At 39.4% G+C, this 22,239-nt stretch overlaps 2 protein-coding genes across 9 annotated transcripts in view; one reads left to right on the top strand and one right to left on the bottom strand.

Annotated features, from left to right (window-relative positions):
- THAP5 (THAP domain containing 5) overlaps positions 1 to 22,239 on the bottom strand; it is a 196,289-nt gene that overhangs the window by 114,700 nt on the left and 59,350 nt on the right. For 2 of the 7 annotated variants that reach the window (XM_089917014.1, XM_089917015.1), the window contains exon 3: positions 5,384 to 5,454. The exons of the other annotated variants lie outside the window; for them this stretch is intronic. In XM_089917014.1, the coding sequence (XP_089773140.1) occupies positions 5,385 to 5,454 (70 nt within the window). In that variant the 3' untranslated portion in view covers position 5,384. The remainder of the gene's footprint in view (positions 1 to 5,383; positions 5,455 to 22,239) is intronic. 7 annotated transcript variants of the gene reach the window in all.
- LOC111179490 (putative G protein-coupled receptor 141) overlaps positions 1 to 22,239 on the top strand; it is a 161,329-nt gene that overhangs the window by 117,186 nt on the left and 21,904 nt on the right. The window lies entirely within an intron of this gene.

The raw sequence follows: 22,239 nt of genomic DNA, 5'->3' as shown, positions 1-22,239 counted from the left end.
ATGTCTCAGAGGAGCGCTGTGCTTGCAGGAAAGGCACGTGTCCCTCGCGGGAAAGGGCAGATGACTTCAGGAAACTGATGAGGGGGAAGAGGGAGTCATGTGCAGGGACTGACCCCAGATAGCCAGGGTTTATTATGTATAACCCTTGGCTGTATTAGGCAAGAGGGTTTGAACAGCAACAAAATATCAAGGTCCAAATGCCTTGCTTAAAGTACTCATTCAAATAAGTAATAATAATGGCAGTTTTACATAGTTTACAATGCATGTTCAGGTACGGTATATTACCCACGTCTTCTCAACATTTTACATACAAAGGAAACTGTGAACTTAAAGGTTTATAAAAACTTTTTATACATTGTGTCTCTTTAATCTTCAAAATGACCTTGAGATGAAGGTGTTATTAAGTTATATTTTTAACTGAGCCAAGGAAAACTATATATAGATGCACAAGCCATAGCCCCTATTCTGAGTATATCTAAGGCTGTTGTTTGTGTCTGTCATCAAAGTCATTATTATCAGGCAGTTAAGAAATACAGGGCAAACAATAAGTTCCTACTGTATAGGACAGGGAACTATACACAATATCCTGTGGTAAACCATAATAGAAAAGAACATGAAAAAGAATGTGTATATATACATATATATGTATATATATATACATATATATATACACATATATATATCTGAATCACTTCGCTGTACAGCAAAAATTAACACAACTTTGTAAATCAACTATACCTCAACAAATTTTTTTTTTTTACTTTAAAAAAGAACACTGAAATGAGAAAGGAAAAAAAAAGAAATATAGGGCAATTTTGCATGATGGAGGAAATATTAGAAGAACTAATAGTTTTAATTGTTTTAAAATATTTTTATAATAATGAAAATTTATTCTTATTATTGAAGAAAATTTGGAAAACACTGAAAAAGTCTGCAGAAAGAAATCAAAATTATTCATGATCCACCTGCCCAAAGCAACTACTCAAATATTTGATAAAGTCACTTTCAATAAATACGGTGTATAAACAGTCTTGTCTTCTTTATCACAGGAATTTTCTATTTTATTTAATATTTCTTTATAAGCATTATTTTAGTGGCATAGTAGGTCACATGGGTGTAGCAGAATTAACTTACCGTTAACAAATCTCTTTGCGTCTAGTGTGTACATTTTGTACACATTGCTAATATTGCTCTTAGTAATTAGTAGAAGAGGGATTACTGACTCAAAGAGCATGACTGCTTTTCATGAATTTGCCATACACTGCCAAATTGATTTCTAGAAATGTGGTCTCAATTTCAACTCTAATGAGCAGTGTTACCTTATCTTTGCCAGCATTGAAGATTGTCACAATATTTTACTTCACTAGATGAAAAAGATCTTATTGTTGTTTTGATTTTCACTGATGGCAATGGTTTTCAAATACCTTGCCAACACAACTCATTTAAGGCACAGATAAAAGAAGTATCTGTAAAGGGATGTCTTGAACTAGATGTTTCCTGCCAAGGGTGAAGTTCAGACAACCACAAGTAACCCCCAGTGGGTGTGTTAAGTACTTAAGGGAGAGGGAGGCTTGGGAGTTGAGTGTAAAAGCTGGGAGCCCAGTAGCAGGGACTACAGTGTGTCTGTTGTGTGTGAGATGGCCTCTCTTCCCTCCACCAGGAGTTTTTTATTGAGTGAACAGTCATAGAATGCCTGTGTGTGCCCAGCACACCTGCACTAAGTTTCCCCTCTGCATTTGTCTCACAGCGTGGATTCTCTGTTCACAAAGCCCCCTCTGCAGAGGGTAAAATGAGGATGGATTCCTAGTAGAGAAGCTGAGAGTACTTGGTGATCTGGAGGGAGCCCCATGGGCAATATCTCCTTTCGAGGCATTGACTTTTATCATATTTACTCCTCATAACAGAAAATGGAAGTATATCTATCTTTCACCATTATTTGTCTTTTTTAAAGAAAATGTTTTCTGCCCTTACTCTTTTTTTTTTTCAGATTACTAATTAGAACTGTTATTATGGAAAATTTGAGATATACAGCAGAGTAGGGAGTAGTGAACCCCATGTACTCATTACCCAGCTACGGCCAGCTACAATGATGCAACTCCCAGCTGCTCTGGTTTGATTTATTACACCTACCCTGAAACTGGATCATTTTGAAGAAAACCCCAGAAAATCCCAGATGTAATATCATCTTATCCATAAATATTTTGATATGTATCTATAAAAGACAAGGATTCTGTTTAAAAAATAACTCTAATATTATTATCTTGCCCAAAATATTTTTTTAATATCGTCAAATAGCCAGTTACTGTTAAAATTTTTTTTCATGCAACCTTTCTCCGTGTCTCTGGATAACATATCAGGTTACGAATCAAAGGCCATTTTTTTAAAAAAACCATAAACCTGATGCCTGAAAGATGGCAAAGAGTGGTTACATTTCTGGTGGCAATGCATGAGCTAGATGGGGACATTATTTTAAAAAACAAAACACCTATTAAGGACATTGTATTCAGTTAGTTACTGCCAGCAAAATGCTATGTGATATGTCATCCCAAGACTCGATAGCAAAATGAGCGTCAGCCAATTGGTCTAGCCCCAGATGGTCAGCTCTGCAAATCTCAGCTGGTCTTGCTCCAACATCCTGTGTCTGCTGACTGAGGCTGGGCTCTCCTGGATGATTTAGCTGGATGATTCCGTGTGTCTTTCATCCTCCTTCTGGGACCAGGGGCTAGCCCAGGATTCTGTTCTCAGGGTAATGGCAGAGGCACGGGGAATGGGCAGAAATACCGCCTCTTAAGGTCTAAGTGTGAAACTCTCATACTGTCATTTCTACCTTAATCTTTTGGCTAAAGCAAGTCACTTGGCCAAACACAGTCAAGGGAGCTGGAAATAAATTAGGGACTTCAAAGTCACAGGTCGGAGGGTGTGCATAAAGGGAAGGGTGAAGAATTGGGCAAACAATGCCCTGCTACAAATATACACAGTGTGATACCAATCAAGTCAAACAATTTACATATAAGAAAATTCAGATAAAGTATCATTAGATTCTGCTGCTAATTTATAATGCTTTCTTATGGATAAACTGTTAAAAAAAAAAAAAAACAGAAACCTTAGCCAATGTCTCCCAGGCATATCTCTTAGGTCTTGTTTAGATTTCTCTTCCTTTTTGCTGCCTAGATTCTAAGTGCTTTTCTGGGTTCCACATGGTTCCAGGGTTACACTTGTCTGCGTTGAGCCTTATTACTTAATGAAAGTTCCCAGACTCTATATCTGCAATTGTTCCATCACTTTAAATATATGTCGTCTTCAATATATGCTGCCTTGTTGTTAAAGAACCTCCAGTTCACTGCACAAAATACCCATTAGTTACATATTTACATGATTGAAACCTTATTTCTCTACTTGACTATTCTGTGTAATTGCAGCAACCATTTATTAAGAAGTTCTTAATGCAAGCCTCTAAACTGGACCTTTTACATCTCTTTGTTCTCTCATTTAACAATTCTGCAGTGTTGCTAGTGTAATCTCCATTTATAAATAAGGGAACTGAACCCAGGGAGATTAAATAAATTGTTTAAGTTCAAATTGATAATAGTATCAAAATTCAAATATGGTCATTTTTGTCTGCAAAATCAATGGCTTTTCTATTATTTTCTGCATGTCTTTTGTTTCATTCTCTTCTTCACTCCTGGACCTGGGTTTCTAGATTTTCCTCTGAGATACAGTGAAGGATAGGTTTTATGCCAGATATTTTGGTGGCAAATATTGGTGGGAGCCTTTTTTAGTCTCTTGAGAGTCTATGGGTTTGGCAGGGCATGTATTATTATCTTCTATAAAGCTGAGGTGGTAATATTTTAAAGTGAAGAGATGTACACAGCCAATAAGTGGCAGAGCTAGGACCCAGGCTCAGGCTATTTTTCTCCTATATATATTCTTTAAATTACTACATTTAATCATGGTAATCAAAAGAGTGAGAGTCTACAGTTTTGCTAATGGAACTAATAGGTTAACTTGACTCCAAAGGGCTGTATTTTCCTATAAGGCTCTAAAATATTTCAGGAATAGTAATAGAGTGGGTTTTCCTCACATTACAACAAAATAAAAGGTAAGGTGGTAGAAGATAATTACTATGCAGGCTTACAGTCTACTAGATTCTAGAGCATTATGTTTGTAATAGGATTTTTTTAATAACTTAGAACTCTTGGTAACTAACTGCTGGTTACCCAACTTCTTAGGCAATTCAAGGTAAAGAACAATCAAAAAAGAAGCAAACTCGAATTTATCCAAATAACCTTGAATAAATCAAACTGAAGTTTATACCTTTACATTATCCTTATTTTCCAATGAATACTTTTTACTGTAAAGGTCTAATTTGAGAAATCGAGAGTTTATTTTTCTTTGTGTTTTAACCTGCCATTTGTGTAGCAAGTACTATTACACCATGGTTTGTTACTATGTTGTGTAGAAACAGGATGTAAGTTCTTTGCAATGGCTTCCCATTAATCAGTGTCTCAAGCACTAGGAGTCTCAAAAATATGAGTCCTGGTATGGGTTAGTTGTATCCTCATGAAAGTTGGAAGATGAAGTTTCGTTCCTGAGTATTATTTATCTTTTTTCTGAATTCTTCAGAACATGCTATTATAAGAATTTCAGGTTATTGATATATTTCAGGGTTTTACTGGGGTTTTTTTGTTTTTTGACAAAGACCTCTAGATGGGGAAGAAAAGAAAGGGAAACTATTGAGATTTATGGAGTGGCTGCTCAGTGTCCAGGCCCACGCTGAGTGCTTTACATAATTTACCTCATTATTGGTTCCATATTACAGATGAGGAAATACTGTAATAGCATTTTACGAATGCAAACTGGATAAAACTTTAAGTTCTTTAACTATCAGATTTTAGTGGTTCAAAACTTGATAGGGGATTTTGTCTCCTGTCTTTTTGTGTTTTTTTTTTTCCTATTAGAACGTATTTCATATACCAGATACCTAAATGTCTACTGACAAGCTACCACTAACCAGCATCATGAGCCTAATGTATGTTGATTTCTGTTATGGTAGTGAAATGACTGCAACACTTCTAAGTCTAAATATACTCACTCTACTTAGTAAAAACAAGAGAATTTGGGGAATTCCCTGATAGTCCAGTGGTGAGGACTCGGAGATTCCACTGCAGGGGCACAGGTTCGATCCCTGGTCGGGGAACTAAGATCCTGCAAGCCATGTGGCACAGTCAAAAACAACAAAACAAGAGGATTTGCCTTTGCCCAGGATTCCCAGAAAGAGTCCTGAAATTCTTTCTGACTGGACCATCTGAGGTCGTATGTCCATCTTGAACCAATAATTGCAATTATGTGTAAGATGGGGGATGAAATGTACTACTCAGTTTACCTTAACCCAAGTATAGAATCCCATCTGTGAAGCTGAGGCATGGAGTCAACTTCTTGAGAACGACACAGATCCTGAAATGGAAATGATGGGCTTTGAGGAAGGCAGAAACGGAGCCTGAGGAGGCAGGCAAACACATCTGTCTACAAATCATTCATTCTTTCAATTAACCATGTAGACAACAGTCTTGCTAAGAACTATGGGGGAAACTGAAAAGAATTAGACACAGTTCCTGCCATGGTGTCTATATTTCATTATAGAGAGAGAGAAGCTAAATTAATGACTATAATGAAACCTTGAAATGATGTGAAACAAAACTGGTACAACTAAGCATTAGGGTGGGAAAGATTCCTTGGAGAGGAATAATGGAAAATTCTTAAAGGAAATGAAAGGTGACTTAGAGCATAAAGGACTACTTTTTTTTGGCCATGTATAATATGTTGCTGAGAGAAATTAGGACCCAGGAAAAAAATAAGATTTGTTAGGGAATAGGATGGACAGAGATTGGAGGAAGTAATATCCAGGGCTTTAGTATAAAATGTAGCACCCTAAAGAACAAAAATTATCCTATTTCACTGTTTTACTTGGATCTGTTTTTTCAATAAGAATGGTAAAAAAAAAATTAGCGTGTGATCAAAAGTATCATTTCTTGTTGGCTGAAAGTGGTAACTTCTGTATTCTCAGGTGAGTTAGTTCTGTTGCTCAGGAATCCGTGTACTGCAAAGCATGTTTTTCTTTCAGTTTACATGATTCCCTTAAGAATTTCTATTTCTGAATGAAGTTTCAACTTTATTTACTTGTATCTCATTTGTTATAAAAGAGGACATAACATTGCTGAACTTTCAGCTAGGTTTTCAACTCAAACTCTTTGTATCTGAGCATTATTTTCCCTTACAGACTGCATAAAGTGTCTCCCACAGGGCTAAGGGTGTTGTGAGCATTTATTAGGACCCAGCTCTATATAAGGTGCCCAGGAAGATATGTGGAAGGTTCCCTAGCCAAAGACCCTCAATTTTCCATGATGGATATTATCACAATGGTACAAGGCCATGTGTAAACCATGGCTATTTCTGATTACAGACAGGTCTTCCTAATTGTGTGTGTCTCTGACTAAGATTAAAGTTTACATCATTTTTATAACACATAATAACTGTCAGCAGGGAATGTGGCCACAGAAAATGTGGACTGAGGCTTTGTGAGAAGAATGAGAAGCTGCTTCCAAATCTACGAAAGGGAAAAGCTACACTTCTCTCCTCTAGTCTAAAGCATATGGTCTAAAACAAAACAAGAAAAGAGAAATACAAACATATCTCTTACTGTCACCACCCTTCTCTCCAAAAGTTAAATGCATTGAGGACATCTCTGAACAACCAGGACTAGATCATCAAGATCTATGGAGGTTGTGTGTTTGCTGGTTGACACATTCAGGCCGTAATGGAGAGGACCATGTTGCTCCTTCAAAGTTTGTTGTCTGTTCTTTGTGGTTCATGCTGTTCCATCCCTTGACATTTCCAGTCTCCTCCTCCTTTCATCTACTCTCCTGCTGCCTGCAAAATCCTTTCCATCCTTCAGTTCCATTTCAAAAGCAGCCTCTCCTGTGAGGCCCTCCTGGATTCTCCCTTCTCCCAGTGCAGCTTGTTCTCCCCCCGCCACTGTGCCCTCAAAGCAATATCTCATTCCACCTGCACGTATTTCTACTACATGCATCTTCCCCCTACACTAGATTATAAGCTGCTTGAGGGCAGGCCTGTGTCTCCTTTTACTTTGTGTCCCTCATTCATTACTATATAATCTTTACATATCTCTTGGGAAAACATATGCATCTTAAATATAATTATTCAAAGACAATAAATACACCAGGAAATGGATCCCCTGGTCTCATAGCTTTGCAATGTATTCCTTTTTTCTCTCAGGGATAAAATACATCAATTATATTGAAAGTTTCCACCATTAAAAAGTTTATACCTAGTGAGGGAGATTAGAAGTCTTAAATTCAACAAATACTCAACAAAATATTTAGTGTTTACTATGGACCTTGCATCATGATAGTGATGGACTAAATAGTCATGGTCACTGTCTTTATGGAGCTTCTTGCCTAGTGAGGAAAATGGTCAATCAATATACAAATTAACAGATACATTAACAGACACGGTATTAAATGATATGAAGAAAGTGAATGATAATTCTGGATAAAATAGAAACTTTAGGGAAAATGTGGGTTAGAAAGGCTTTTCTGCTGGTGAGTCTGATTTGAGGCAAGAAGAGTGACACCCGTTCAGGGAACTTCTTGAAAGAGCCACCAGTAGGCAAAGGAAACAGGACATTTGCCAACTGGCACCTCATCCACGTAAATCTTGGCTCTTCTGAGGTCTCAAGGCTGGTAGAGAATATGAAGATATCTCTGACTCATAGGACCTTAGGGAATTTTTTAAAGTTTTGGATGTCCACCCACAGCATGGAATTTGAAGATACATAACTCAAGCAGAGCTCAGATTCATACTCTTTTATTTTAGACTTCCCTGATACGTGGTGTGTGTGTGTGTGTGTGTGTGTGTGTGTGTGTGTGTGTGTGTGTTTTGAGGGGGTGCAATATAGAGGCATGAAGAGTCTGTTTTACTATTTGTAAATGAGGAGTTTCATCAGATGTTCTTAACTTCCTTCTGCAATCTGCAAAGCCAGTGGTATGGAACACAGCCAATTTGTACTTGAAAATGTTCACACAAATCTGGGGGGTTCTGACATTACAGACTCAGAGGTTCTGCCACCTGTATTATGCACCTGTATTAGTTTCCTGGGGGTAACATAGCAAATCATCACAATCTTAGTGGCTTAAAACAATAGAAATTTATTCTAACACAGGTTGGAAGCTAGAAGTCTAAAATCAAAGGCTCACAGGGCCGCACTCCCCTTGAAGGGTCTATGGGAAAATCATTCCTTGCCTCTTCCAGCTTCTTAGAGGCTCCAGGCATTCCTTAGCCTGTGGCTGCATAAAGTCCAATCTCTGCCTGTCTTCACATGACCTTCTCTTCTCTCTGTGTATCTCTCTTCTGTGTATCTTTTTTAATTAATTAATTTATTTATTTATTTGTTTACTTTTGGCTGCTTTGGGTCTTCATTGCTGTGCGCGGGCTTTCTCTAGTTGCGGCAAGCAGGGGCTACTCTTTGTTGTGCTGCACGGGCTTCTCATTGCGGTGGCTTCTCTTTGTTGCAGAGCATGGGCTCTAGGAACGCGGGCTTCAGAAGTTGTGGTACACAGGCTCAGTAGTTGTGGCTTGTAGGCTCTAGAGCACAGGCTCAGTAGTTGTGGTGCACGGACTTAGCTGCTCCACGGCATGTGGGATCTTCCCCGACCAGGGCTCAAACCTGTGTTCCCTGAATTGGCAGGCAGATTCTTTTTTTTTTTTTTAACATCTTTATTGCGGTATAATTGCTTTACAATGGTATGTTAGTTTCTGCTTTACAACAAAGTGAATCAGTTATGCATACACATATGTTCCCATATCTCTTCCCTCTTGCGTCTCCCGCCCTCCCACCCTCCCTATTCCACCCCTCCAGGCGGTTACAAAGCACCGAGCCGATATCCCTGTGGCAGGCAGATTCTTAATCACTGCGCCACCAGGGAAGTCCCTGTGTGTCTCTTTAAAGGACACTTGTCATTGGATTTAGGGTCCACATGGATAATCCAGGATGATCTCATCTTGAGATCCCTAATTTAATTACATCCACGAGGATTCTTTTTCCAAATAAGGTCACATTCATAGGTTTCTGGGATTAATAATTGAACATATCTTTCTGGGTGCTGGCCACCATTCAACCCCACTACACCATCTTACTCAGAAAACATGGGAAAGGCAAGGCATTTCTACTTTCATTGTACATAGCTGTAGCTTAAATAAATGAATACAGAAATATTAGCCACAATACTAGCATGTCACCTGAGATGAAAAAACATCATCCAGGGGAAAAATATTGAGGACAAGTCAATGACACAGGTTTTTGATCTCCAGTGAATGCTTTTCACTGTTGGCCATTCTTGGAACTTGAAAGTCCAAGTCCTTTTTGAGTATTCTATCTAAAGAATAATTCTGTGGCCAGAATCCAGAGAAGCTACTGATACTGGTATTTGGTAGCTTTAAGAAGCTGAGGGTGAATCAGAGCCAAGAAAGAAATGCCTTTGGCTGTTTGGTAATCAGACCATCACAAGGCAGTTCTGTTGTCTGAGCCTAAAGCCGAAGTCTGGGTGAGCTAAGAGATGGAGTTAAGATAGGACTGCAAAAGCCCTGTCTTGTAAAATTATGGAATCTCAGGATTGGTCATCTTATCTTACCATCAGATTCAGTGATGAGTTTTCTGTACAACAATCTGCCAAGAAGTTTTCCAATCCATGTTTGAATATCTGGCACCTCTTCTTTCATCGGGCATTAATGGTTCGTTGCTTCTTCTACCCATTTTAACTTCTAACATGGATCTCACCCTGTGTTTAATAATGGACAGAATGGTCCTCTTTTCCTGTACAGAGGACCAAAATGCTCCTAGCAACTTAGTTTCCTCTCTTTGAAAATATTGAAACGTACGCTTTGCCACACGTATCTGGGAGTCATGAGTCATTTTTGTAAGAAGGGTCTAAATTATCCAATCTTAGAATTCACCTTGACTGTGGTTAGAATATGCAGTTCAGAGGCAGCTGGGTAGCAAATCAAAAACAAAGGAGTGGGGAGAGCTGAGAATTAGATGGGAAACTGAGGAGATAAGTGGCACCTCCTCCTGGGATTTCTTGGGATTTCTGCAAGAACTTACTTTAGCCCCTGTGGGATGGGATAGGGGATAAACTTTGAAGGAAAGAGGCGAGGGAATAAAAGCATAAGGCAAAGCTTGAATTCTTCCAGAGATTCCATTAGAAATAATGCAACAATGAAGGGAAGCAGGAGCAGCCCTTGGAAATAGGGGCCAAAATGAATAACAGAGGAAGGAGTCCCTAAAGAACTTTAGAGCCAGGCTGGAGTCAATATTTGAGGAGCTGGCTGGTCCTGGGAGGGACGCATCTAAATTAATGCGAGGGCATGGAGTGAAAGAGGGCATGGAGTGAAAGACAGAAGCAGCAGAATGTGAAGATGTTTTTTGGGTTCAGAGAAACTCAAGACCAAGAGGGGGCTGGAAAGCAAAACCAGGAACTAGGCAAAAAGCAGTCAGAGGAGAGGTGTGGTATGACTCCAGCCTGACATTCTTAGGAGAAGACTGTGTCCCAGATGCTCATCAGGGATCCCTGGGCACCAGGCAGCAGGCACTTACATAGAGCAGCCCCTCGTGTCCATCGATAGCTAGACATGGCTCTCCCTGGGCTAGATTCATCTGGGGTTGAGCAGCTAGTCACGCTCACTTTAACCATCTCTGAGTGTGATTTCCAATCACAAAAAGGGGGAATTATGGACTTACAGTTCAAGAAGTGAAAAGGAATTAAGAAAGGGGCTCAGGACTCTATCTTCAGGACAAATCAAATTTTGGTAATTAAACTTTAATGTGGTTTTGTTTTTCTATTATCGTGCAACCTGATGAACCACTTCTCAAACATTTATTGGCTTTAGAGAATAGCAAGTGGGCCTATTTAATTACTTCTCCAAGTCTTCTGCTAGTATTCAAATTAACTGCCTTTAAATACCCTGGTAACTGGTCATAGATGTGTAAACAAGTGCAGTGGAGAAACAAGGACCAACTATCTAGGAGGATCCCCACCTCAGAGGAAAGCAGGGCCGCAGCAGGATGGAATGTCCACTTTCTTTCACAGGAGGAAGACTCCTGGGCTGCTGCAACTCTGTGAACTGGCACTCAGCATTTGGGATTCAGTGCTGCCACTAGTTAGCTGAGTGAACCTGGGAAAGTTTCTGAGCTTTTCAGAGCCTCAGTTTCTTCATTAAGGAGAAAAATACCCAGATCCTAGACTTCTTGGGAGGATTATAAGTAACGTATGTGACATTTCTAAAACGAGGAAGAACTGAGAACATGGCAGTTCTGTTATCAACAAATTGTGCTAGAATTGACATGTCCATTGTTGAAGAGAAAGCACAGACCCAGAGGCACCTGGGACTGAAGATGAGAGAAGGGGGAGCCTCAGCAGATTTGCCTTGCTAACTGCTCAGTAGCTTTGACTTGTGGAAAGCCTTACTGCTCTAAGATATTTCACATTCTCCTTGGAGGTATGGTGCCTTCCAACCATAGATGTTGGTGAGTTCTCAAATGAAAAGTCATCTTTCCCTTAATAAAGAGACTCAACATTCTCTAAAGTAATTTCCCATTCCCAGTCCTCCCTAGATGTTCTGTTGGCAGTGGCATCTTGACTTGTTGGCAGATTAAATTGAGCTCCAAGACAGAGGTCAATGATTTTTCCAGAGCTCTATTTAGATGTGAAGCAAAGACAGGATTTGAACAGGAGAATACCTGTAGAACTTCTGGAATACTTTTCTTTCGTTGTTGGCTTAGCTTGCTGAGGGCTGAGGGTATGGTTTCAAGGGGCAATGAGTTACTTGAGGACAGCATTTTACCCATAGTTCCTCGTTTTGCTCATTTCGGAATTCTGCCCATAAGAACAACTAATAAAGATTGCTGGCTGATTGGAGTCATTTGGATAAAGTATTTTTAATAACCTGCTTGATAGTAACAGCTTAAATTAGAAAGCAGGAAGAAACTTTTTACTTTAAATGAATATTTTGTATCCATCAATGTAAAACAATTTGGCACTGTAAATCTAGATCCATAAATATTTTCATGTCATACAACCACTCTTTTCTTGGATGCCAGCTTCTGGAAATAATCCAAAATATGTAAAATGCTTAATTCACAAAAATGTTTATCATAGAGTTATTTATAACAACAGTAAGTTGGAAATGTCCCATTGCTGAATATTTGGTTAAATAGCATTTGAAGATGACCACTTGATGGGATATTATGTAGTCATTTAAAAGTACAGAAGCTTGGGGCTTCCCTGGTGGTGCAGTGGTTGAGAATCTGCCTGCTAATGCAGGGGACACGGGTTCGAGCCCTGGTCTGGGAAGATCCCACATGCCGCGGAGCAACTAGGCCCGTGAGCCACAACTACTGAGCCTGTGCTCTGCCACAAGAGAGGCCGCGAGAGTGAGAGGCCTGCACACCGCGATGAAGAGTGGCCCCCACTCGCCACAACTAGAGAAAGCCCTCGCACAGAAACGAAGACCCAACACAGCCAAAAATAAATAAATTAATTAATAAACTCCTACTCCCAACATCTTCTTTAAAAAAAAAAAAAAAAGAAGTGGAGAGCCGGCCACCCTCTGAGAGTCACTGTCACCAAGGAAGGGTGAGCAGGGGCCCCTGACCTTCCCCACAGACACTGCCTGTAGCCCCTTTCTGAGCTCCCCACTCCAACTTCCCCCGTTCAACAAAAAAAAAAGAAAAAAGTACAGAAACTTCAAGGCTAAGTCCTTCAATATATCACTAGTGAAAAATATGGGTTGAAAATTGAGGTACAATGTAATTATATCTACCTCACTAACATAGATGAATAGAAAGATACTAGCAGAAAATATACTAAAATATTCAAGAGAGTGGAAAAATTCTGTTCATCTAATTTTCCTTTAGTTTCGTTGCCTCTTTCTGTAATAAAATAAAACACAGAAACACGGAGAAAAGTAAAGGAAACAAAACCATTGTAGTTATTATGAAGAAAAAAAATGGAGAAGATGAAAAAGTAGATAGTTAAGCACCAAAAATGGTCAGAGTGGGGCTGAAAAGAAGAAAGCCTACTTGTGATACTCCTGATGAAACATACTCAGCGTGAATCATGTGAAATGAAAATGTGAAAAGCAGCCTCTTTAGTGATATCCTATCCTTACTTTGTTATGTTTCAATTCTTCATTGGGCTATATGCAAGCTTAGAGGCGAGGAAGTTACTAGTATGGCTGACTACCGAGTTTTGTCTCTCGGAAGCCCTCCTCCCTTACTGGTTACCTGACAGGTTGTTTCTGTCTTTGGGGCTGGGGTGGATTAAGGAGGCCCGTCCTGTGATGAAGGTGGCAAGAAGACCATTACAGCCTTGGGCATAGGGGATTTCCAGGAACACACTCCCACAGGTTTAACATTTTCTGAGAACACACAATCCTTGGGCAACTAGGTATTTCTTTGGAGCAAGATTTCCAGTAAAGAGGTGAGGGACATATGCGAGCGTCAGAATTCACAGCACATTTTAATACCAACAGACCTGGATATCTGAAAAAAGCTGCCCCTGGGAATGGAAAGAACTCACAGATTGCTCCTTATTTTGGAGAAAGTAGGTTGTGAAACAGTGTGCTGAGGTGGCTTGCAGGGCGGTGTTTCTCTTACTCTGTACAAACACAAAGGCTCTGAGTTTCACCTTCATGGGGATCTGACCCCAGCTTTCACTTCCTTATGGGTCACCAGAAATTATCAAGTCGGGAACAAGGTTTAACTCCTCAAGTGATTGCAAAAATAATAGCTCAAACCCAGAATGCTGTTGTTTGTTGAAACTGAATTTTTTCATTTGTGAGGCTGCAGATCTATAACTGTACTTAAAATTGCCCAAGCAAGGTTTTTTTGTTGTTGTTGTTATTTTAGTTGAAGAACCAGGAGATTCTTTTCAAACTTCAGAAATAGTATAAGCAAAGGAAAATGACCATGAAAGAGTACAAACACAAGGAAAAAACAGGCGAGGGGTGACTGTTTAATATGTTACTTAGGCATATAATTCTTTCAAATGGATTTCTTTTTTTAAAATTATTCATTTATTTATTTATGGCTGTGTTGAGTGTTTATTGCTGCGCGTAGACTTTCTCTAGTTGTGGAGAGGGGGGCTACTCTTCGTTATGGTGCATGGGCTTCTCATTGAGGTTACTTCTCTTGTTGCGGAGCTCGGGCTCTAGGCACACAGGCTTCAGTAGTTGTGGCACGTGGGCTCAGTAGTTGTAGCTCACGGGCTCTAGAGCACAGGCTCAGTAGTTGTGGTGCACGGGCCTAGTTGCTCCGTGGCATGTGGGATTTTCCTGGACCAGGGCATGAACCTGTGTCCCCTGCATTGGCAGGCAGATTCTTAACCACTGCACCACCAGGGAAGTCCCTCAAATGGATTTCTTTAGAGCCGATATTTCTGTTTTGTGTTTTCCACCCTGCTTCTGATATTTTCAGACAGATTCTTTTTTAGCTACCCTGAGGTGGTTCTTAACATGGAGCTGTCATTCCAGAGTCTTTTCTCAAAATATTTTGGATAAAACGCTGTTTGATTTTCCCAGAGTGATTAAAGTGAATGCCCCTATTTGTTTCCAACAGAAATAACAAAATGTAATTTGTTCTAAAGGTATCTCAAAGTCAAGGAAGCCATTTGTCCACAAACAACCTTTCTCATGTTTTTGCCTCTTCTAGCTGGGGCTGGATATTCACTGTGGCTCCTATCTGGTGTTCTTGAAGAGGGATATATGAGGGTGGGCTTAGAGCATGGCTCTGCCGTGTAGAAGCTGCCTTTTACCTCTCTAGGCCTCTGATGTCCTCCTATAATGGTGCTGTGTCATGGGAACAGTTCTGGACGGGAACAGGATTGCTGAGATTAAGCTAGTGATTGCTGTGTTAGGTAAGGAAGGTCCCTGTGTGGGCCGCAGTGTCTTCCTCAGTTTAAATGGACACAAGAAGCTCTAGGTTTCACCCTAATGCTAAGATTTTGTGATTTTTGTCTTCTGATCCCTGGCATAGGTGTTCCTTTGGCCCTGCAGACACAGTAGTAAAGTATACAGCTTTCATGGATCCTTTCTTTCCAGAAGGGTCCAAATGTGGGTGTGGAGGATGACAAGGAGCAAGTCAGATGACAGTGATAAGCACTATGAAGAAATAACTGGGGTAGGACTTGTTTTCTGATATTGAATGATCAGGAAGCTGTCACCCACAGTCCCTTTTGTTCAGTGTGCAGCAGGAGAAGTGATCCAGGGATGGAATGGGAAGCAAAGAGGAATGAAGAATAAGGTCCAAGGGACCAGGCCTTTTATCACGAGCCTGATCAGGTCACCCAAAGCTCCCAGTTACGGCACAGCATCCACTGTGAGTCATACTTCATTACTCTGCTCCCGACCTTAAGGCAGCCACTTAGCCATTGATCCTCTGTATTAATTCTTTGCCTTTGTCAATAAATATCTTCTCCCATTTGGTGGGTTGTCTTCATTTTTCATCTTTTGCTGTGCAGAAGTTTTTGTTTGATGTAGTCCCATTTGTTTATTTTTGCTTTTGTTTTCTTTGCCTGAGGAGATATATCTGGAAAGATATTGATAAGACCAATGTCAAAGAGTGTACTGCCTATATTTTCTTCTAGGAGTTTTATGATTTCAGGTCTTACCTTCAAGTCTTCTATCGATTTTGAGTTGATTTTTGTGTGTGGTGTGAGATAGTGGTCTAGTTCCATTCTTTTGCATGTAGCTGCCCAGTTTTCCCAGCACCATTTATTGAAGAAACTGTCCTTTCTCCATATGTATATTCTATTCGTAATTAATTGTCCATGTATGTGTGGGTATATTTCTGGGCTCTCAATTCTGTTCCATTGATCTATGTATCTGTTTTTTCTCCTAGTAGCTGTTCTGATCAGTATAGCTTTATAATATGGCATGAAATCAGGGAGTGTGTTACCTCCAGTTTTGTTCTTTTATCTCAAGGTTTCTCTGGCTTTCTGGGTCTTTTGTGGTTCCATATAAATTTTTGAATTTTTGGTTCTATTTCTGTGAAAAATGTCCTTGGGATTTTAATAAGGATTGCACTGAATATATAGATTGTTTTAGGGAATATAGACATTTTAACAATGGTAATTCTTCCAATCCATGAACACAGAAATCTTTCCATTTATTTGTGTCTTATTAAATTTCTTTCAACAATGTCATAATTTTCAGTGTACAGGTGTTTCACCTTATTGGATAGATTTATTTCTAGGCATTTTATTCTTTTTGTTGCAATTGTAAAAGGGATTGTTTTCTTAATTTCTCTTTCTGCTAGCTCATTGTTAGTGTATAGAAATGAAACAGATTTTTGTATGTTGATTTTGTACCCTGTAACTTTACTGTGTTCATTTATTATTTCTAATAGTTTTTTTGGTTGAGTCTTTAAGGTTTTCTATACGTAAAATCATGTCATCTGCAAATAGTGACAGTTTTACTTCTTCTTTTCCAATCTGGATGAGTGTTATATGTTCTCCTTGCCTAATTGCTCTGGCTAGGACTTCCAATACTATGTTGAATAAGAGTGCAAGAGTGGGTATCCTTGTCTTGTTCCTGATTTTAGAGGAATAGCTTTCAGGTTTTTACCACTAGTGAGATGATCATATGGTTTTTATCCTTTATTTTGTTAATGTGGTGTATCACACTGATGGATTTGTAGATGCTGAAACATTCTTACATCCCTGGAATAAATCCCATTTGATCATGGTATATGATCCTTTTCATGTATTGTTGTATTCAGTTTGCTGATATTTTGTTGAGGATTTTTGCATTTATGTTCACCAGAGATATGGGCTTGTAACTTTCTTTTATGGGGTTGCTTTGTCTGGTTTTGGTATCAGGGTAATGTTGACCTCGTAAAATAAGTTAGGAAGCATTCCCTCCTCTTCAATTTTTTTGGAAGGGTTTGAGAAGGGTAGGTATTAAATCTTCTTTAAATGTTTGGTAGAATTTACCTGTGAAGGCATCTGGTCCTGGATTTTGTTTTTTGGGAGGTTTTTGATTATTATTTCAATCACTTTATTTGTGATCAGTTTATTCAGGTTTTCTATTTCTTCATGATTCAGTCTTGCAAGGTTGTATAATTCTAAGAATTTGTCCATTTCTTCTAGGTTGTCCAATTTGTTGGCATACAGCAGTTCATAATTTTCTCTTATAATTCTTTGTATTTCTGTGGTATTTGTTGTTATTTCTCCTCTTTCATTTCTGATGTTATTTATCAGAGACTTCTCTCTTTTTTTCGTAGCTAAAGGTTTATCTAGTGAAAGGTTTGTTAATTTTGTCTATGTTTTCAAAGAACCAGCTCTTAGTTTGACTGATCATTTCTACTGTCTTTCTAGTCTCTATTTTATTTATTTCCACTCTGATCTTTAATATTTCCTTCCTTCTAACTGCCTTTGGGCCTGGTTTGTTCTTCTTTTTCTGGTTCCTTTAGGTGTAAGTTTAGGTTACATTGTTTATTTGAGATTTTCCTTGTTTCTGGAGGTAGGCCTGTATTGCTATACAAACTTCCCTGTTGGTACCACTTTTGCTGTATCCCATAGATTTTGATATGTCATATTTTCACTTACATTTGTCTTCAGATATTATTTGATTTCTCTTTTGATTTCCTCTTTGACCCAATAATTGTTCAGTAGCATGTTTTTCAGTCTCTTCATTTTATCTTTCATTTTCTGGTTGCTCTATATCTCCATTGTTTCTTTTTCCTTGTGCTTCTGTCTGCCATTTTGGTTTGGTGTTTTTTTATAATGTTTTTCTTGGTTTCCTCTTTTTTCTGTTTTGTGTCTCTGCTCTAGACTTATGTTTTATAGTTGCCATAAGTTTATATAAAACGTCTCATGGATAAAATAGTCCATTTCTGCTGATAGTATCTTATCTTCATTTACCTACATGAGATACATCCTTTTCCTCTTCCCCTTTTGTGTTTTTGTTGTCTCAAATTATCCCTTTTTATGAGTTTTCGCTTTTTTTACCAAATTGAAGTAGCTATAGTTATTATTTTCTGCTTCTCTTCCTTTTAACCTTTATGCTTTAATAAAGTGTTCAAAAACATATGCTGATATAGAGTTGCAATTTTTTTATTCTGTCTGTCTATTTATCACCTTACTCAAAGTTCTGTGTATTTTTACCTTTTGTTTCTGGTAGAGAAGCTCCTTTCAACGTTTTTTACAAACTGTGTCTTTACTGATGAACTCCCTTAGCTTTTGTTCGTCTGGGAAAGTCTTTATTTCTCCTTTGTACCTAATGACAACCTTGCTGAATAGAGTATTCTTGGATGACAGTTTTATCTTTCAGCATTTTGAGAATGTCATCCCATTCCCTCCCAGCCTGTAGAGTTTCTGCTGAAAAATCTGCTGATTGCCTAAAAGGGGTTTCTTTGTAGGATACAATCCTTTTTCTCCTGGTTGCCTTTAAAATTCTTTGTCACTGACTTTTTTTTTTTTTTTTTTTTTGTGGTACGCGGGCCTCTCACTGTTGTGGCCTCTCCCGTTGCGGAGCACAGGCTCCGGACGCACAGGCTCAGCAGCCATGGCTCACGGGCCCCGCCGCTCCGCGGCGCATGGGATCTTCCCAGACCGGGGCACGAACCCATGTCCCCTGCATCGGCAGGTGGACTCTCAACCACTGCGCCACCAGGGAAGCCCTGTCATTGACTTTTGATGGTTTTAATATATTGTGTCTTGGAGAAGGTCTTTTTGCATTGAGGTAATTAGATGTTCTCTTAGCTTCACAGTTGTGTATATCCAGTTCCTTCCCCAGGTTTGGAAAGTTCTCAGCTATTGTTTCTTTAAATAAACTCTCTGTTCCCTTCTCCCTCTTCTGAGATACCCATCACCTTAATGTTGCCCTTCCTAAAAGAGTCCGATACTTCTTATAGAGTTTCTTCATTTTGGGGGATCTTGATTTTCTTTCCTCTTCTATCTGTATCATTTCTAGATTTCTATCTTTGAGCTCACTGATTCCCTCTTCTGTATGGTCTGCTCTGTTTAAAATGCTTTCTAATGCATTCTTTATCTCATTTATTGAGGTCTTTAGCCCCAGAATTTCTGTTTGGTTATTTTTTTAGAGTTTCAATCTCTTTGGTAAAGTATTGCTTCTGTTTATTAGTTTTATTCCTGAGCTCACTGAACTGCCTTTCTGATTTTCCTTGTAGCACGTTGAGTTTCCTCATGATAGCTTTTTGGAATTCTCCTATCAGTTAGATCACAATATTTTGTGACTTTAAGTTTGGTTTCCGGAGAACTGTCATTTTCTTTTTGTAGTACCATGTTACTGTGGTGCTTGATGACTTCTTCCTTTGCTGGTGCATCTGAAGTATTGCACACCTTTCTTCTTTAGGTAAAGTTGTTGTTTGTTTTGTTTTTTTACTTGTCTCTAAGAATTCAACAGGTTAGAAATTAAAGGCCTTTCTTTTGCTTTCCAGTAGTTAGCACTATAGCATGAGTTTCTGGTTTCGCTTACCTGAGCTGCCTCTGGTTATATTTGAGAATTGGCACTTTCTACCCTTCACTGCCTGTCAGAGATGTGGCCCACAGCCCTCATTATCACTGCTTGTGCCTCCAGGATCACTGGTACCTTGCTGCTGCCCATGTCACTGACATCACTGCCTGGGTCACCAGAATGGTAGGCTCTTCCACTAAGCTCAGGATCTCCTGATGTGCACACTCCCTCCCCATGGGGGAGGGGAAGGTGATGGGGAACTGGGGTGGTGCAGGCACCTCTGCCATGTCTGGTGCTGTCAGGTTCACAGGCTCTGCTGCTGCACGCAGAGGGCAGAGGGGCTGGAGTTGTGGGCTCCTCTGCAGTTGGCAGGACAGGGTCACAGGCCACCCACCACACTGCTGCCCATTTAACCATGGCTGTGGCTGGGAGGTGGCTGGGAGGCCAGAGTTGTTCGTACCTCCTCCTCTGCTGCTACTGAGTTCTCTGGGACTCTGGGCTCAGTTGCTGTGACTGGTGACCTGGGATTGCAGGTGTCACCTCTACTGTTTTTCTGGTTCTACCTCCTCTATTTGTTCCAATGCATCCACTTTTAGATGTACAGATATGTGGAATTCCCCAGCACCCTGGTGTGTTGGGCAGGGGCACCTTTGTTGAGTTGTGGATGTTTTACTGGTTGCAGATTGAAGGGGAAGAACAAAGAGAGCTTCTCACATCAGTGTGATGCTGATGTCATTCCCCGACTACTTTATTTTGGTATCCCATGTAACTTTTTCATGTTACTAGAACATACATTAATAGTTCAAGGAAGATCTGAGAGAGGTAAACTTTCTGAGCGTTCATGTATATACCTTTCCTTTTCTCTCCATCTCAAATGGTGGTTTGGTTGAAAGCAGACTTCTAAATTCAAAATCATCTTTCAGAACCATTCAGATTTTTTTCTTCAGCATTCACTATGTCAGAAGTCTGATGCTGATTTTTCTTAAGTTCTTTTATAGAGTATCTGGACTCCCCCGCTCCACCACCCCATGAGAACTTTTAGTACGTTTGGTTTCATCCATTCAACAGTTATTTATTAAGAAGGTATTATGTGCAAAGCTGTGTCCCCAGTGCTGGAGGTAAAAAAGTGAACAAAACAGAATTTCTTGTCCTCAAGGAGTTTGAATCATAGTGGAGGGAGCAAGAAGACAAACAACGAAAACATGGTATGTCGGTGATAAATGCTGTGGAGAATAATAAAGTAGAAAAAGAGGAAAAGGTGTGCTGGGTACAAGTGGTCAAGTGTTGACATTTCAAATATGGAGGAAAGGAATCAGTGAAGTACCTTTGGTCAGAGATGTGAAGGGGGTGAAGGTGCAAGTTGTGCAGATAGGTGGGGAAAGAACATCCTGAAGAAGAAACTTCATGAGCAAAGGCCCTGAGGTGGGAACATGCCAGGGATGTTTGAGGGAAAGCAAGGAGTTATTATGTTTAGTTGGAATATACCAGTGGAAGGGAGAGTTATAGGAGATAAGATCAAAGAAAGAGAGTGTGAGGGAAGAGGGCTTAAATTCTGTAGGGCCTAATAGGCTATTTTCCAAATTTTGACTAGATTCTGAGTAAAATGAGGGGCCATTAGAGGGTTGTGAAGAGAGGAATTCTGACTTACATTCTGACTTACATTTTGAAAGATCACTCTGGTTGCTGAACTGGGAATAGACCATAGGGGAGGCAAGAGTAAAAAAAGGGAGAATTCATGAATTTGTTATAATCCCAGTGAAACATGTTGTGGCTTGAATTACAGTTGTAGCAATGTAAGTCGTGAAGAGAAGACACAACTTAGATTTATTTTATTTTTTTGTAATTTTTAACTTAGAAAAACTTTATATTTACAAAAACATTGTATGAATGGTACAAAGGACTCCAATATATCCTTAACCCAATTCCCCAATTGTAACGTTTACCACATTTACCTTTCACTTTTTATATATACATATTATAATATTTTGATCCATTTGGGAATAAGTTGAAGACATGATGCTTTTATCTCTATGACATGCAGTATATATTTCCTAAGAACAGTACATTCTCTTACATAACCACATACAATAATCACAGTCAGGAAAGCAACACTGATGCAATTCTGTTACATCATCTGTAGACTCTGTGTCAATTGTCTCAGGAATGTACTTTATAGAAAAAAGATCTGGTCCAGGTATCCTATGTTGATTATTTTGAAGAAAAGAGGATAGAAGTTGCTTACGGAGTGGAGCTTAATTTGGGGAGAAAAAGAGGAATCAAGGATGACTCTAAGGTTTTTCACTCAAGCAACTAGAAAGTGGAGTTACTGTCACCTGAGACTGGAAAAACTTTGAAAGTAACAAGTTTATGTGTATGTCTGGGACGTGGGGGGAGAAAGGTACAGGAGTTCCGTTTTGGATGTACTAAATTTGAGATGTTTATTAGACATCCAAGTGGATATGTGAGTGTGTTCTTTGTGATTTGAAATTCCATCCTGATTCGAAACATGAATCTCTTCTATTGGTTCAGCTCAGCACTGGGTGAGATCCACTAACATAAAGATGTCATCTTTTTTGTGTGTAGGAGATGGTCTTCGATTATGAGTACTCCATTCCATTTTGCTCTCTCCAGATGATGTTGGAACTTCTAGATTTGCCCTAAGTGTCTTGTAGCATTCATTTTCAATATTCT

Source organism: Delphinapterus leucas, chromosome 9 (genome assembly GCF_059928025.1).
Source record: "Delphinapterus leucas isolate spDelLeu-1000000601 "Yukka" chromosome 9, BTC_Dleu_Yukka2, whole genome shotgun sequence".
NCBI classification, from domain to species: Eukaryota; Metazoa; Chordata; class Mammalia; order Artiodactyla; family Monodontidae; genus Delphinapterus; species Delphinapterus leucas.
Note: the sequence above shows the minus strand (reverse complement) of the source record. Positions and strands in the feature narration are given on the sequence as shown.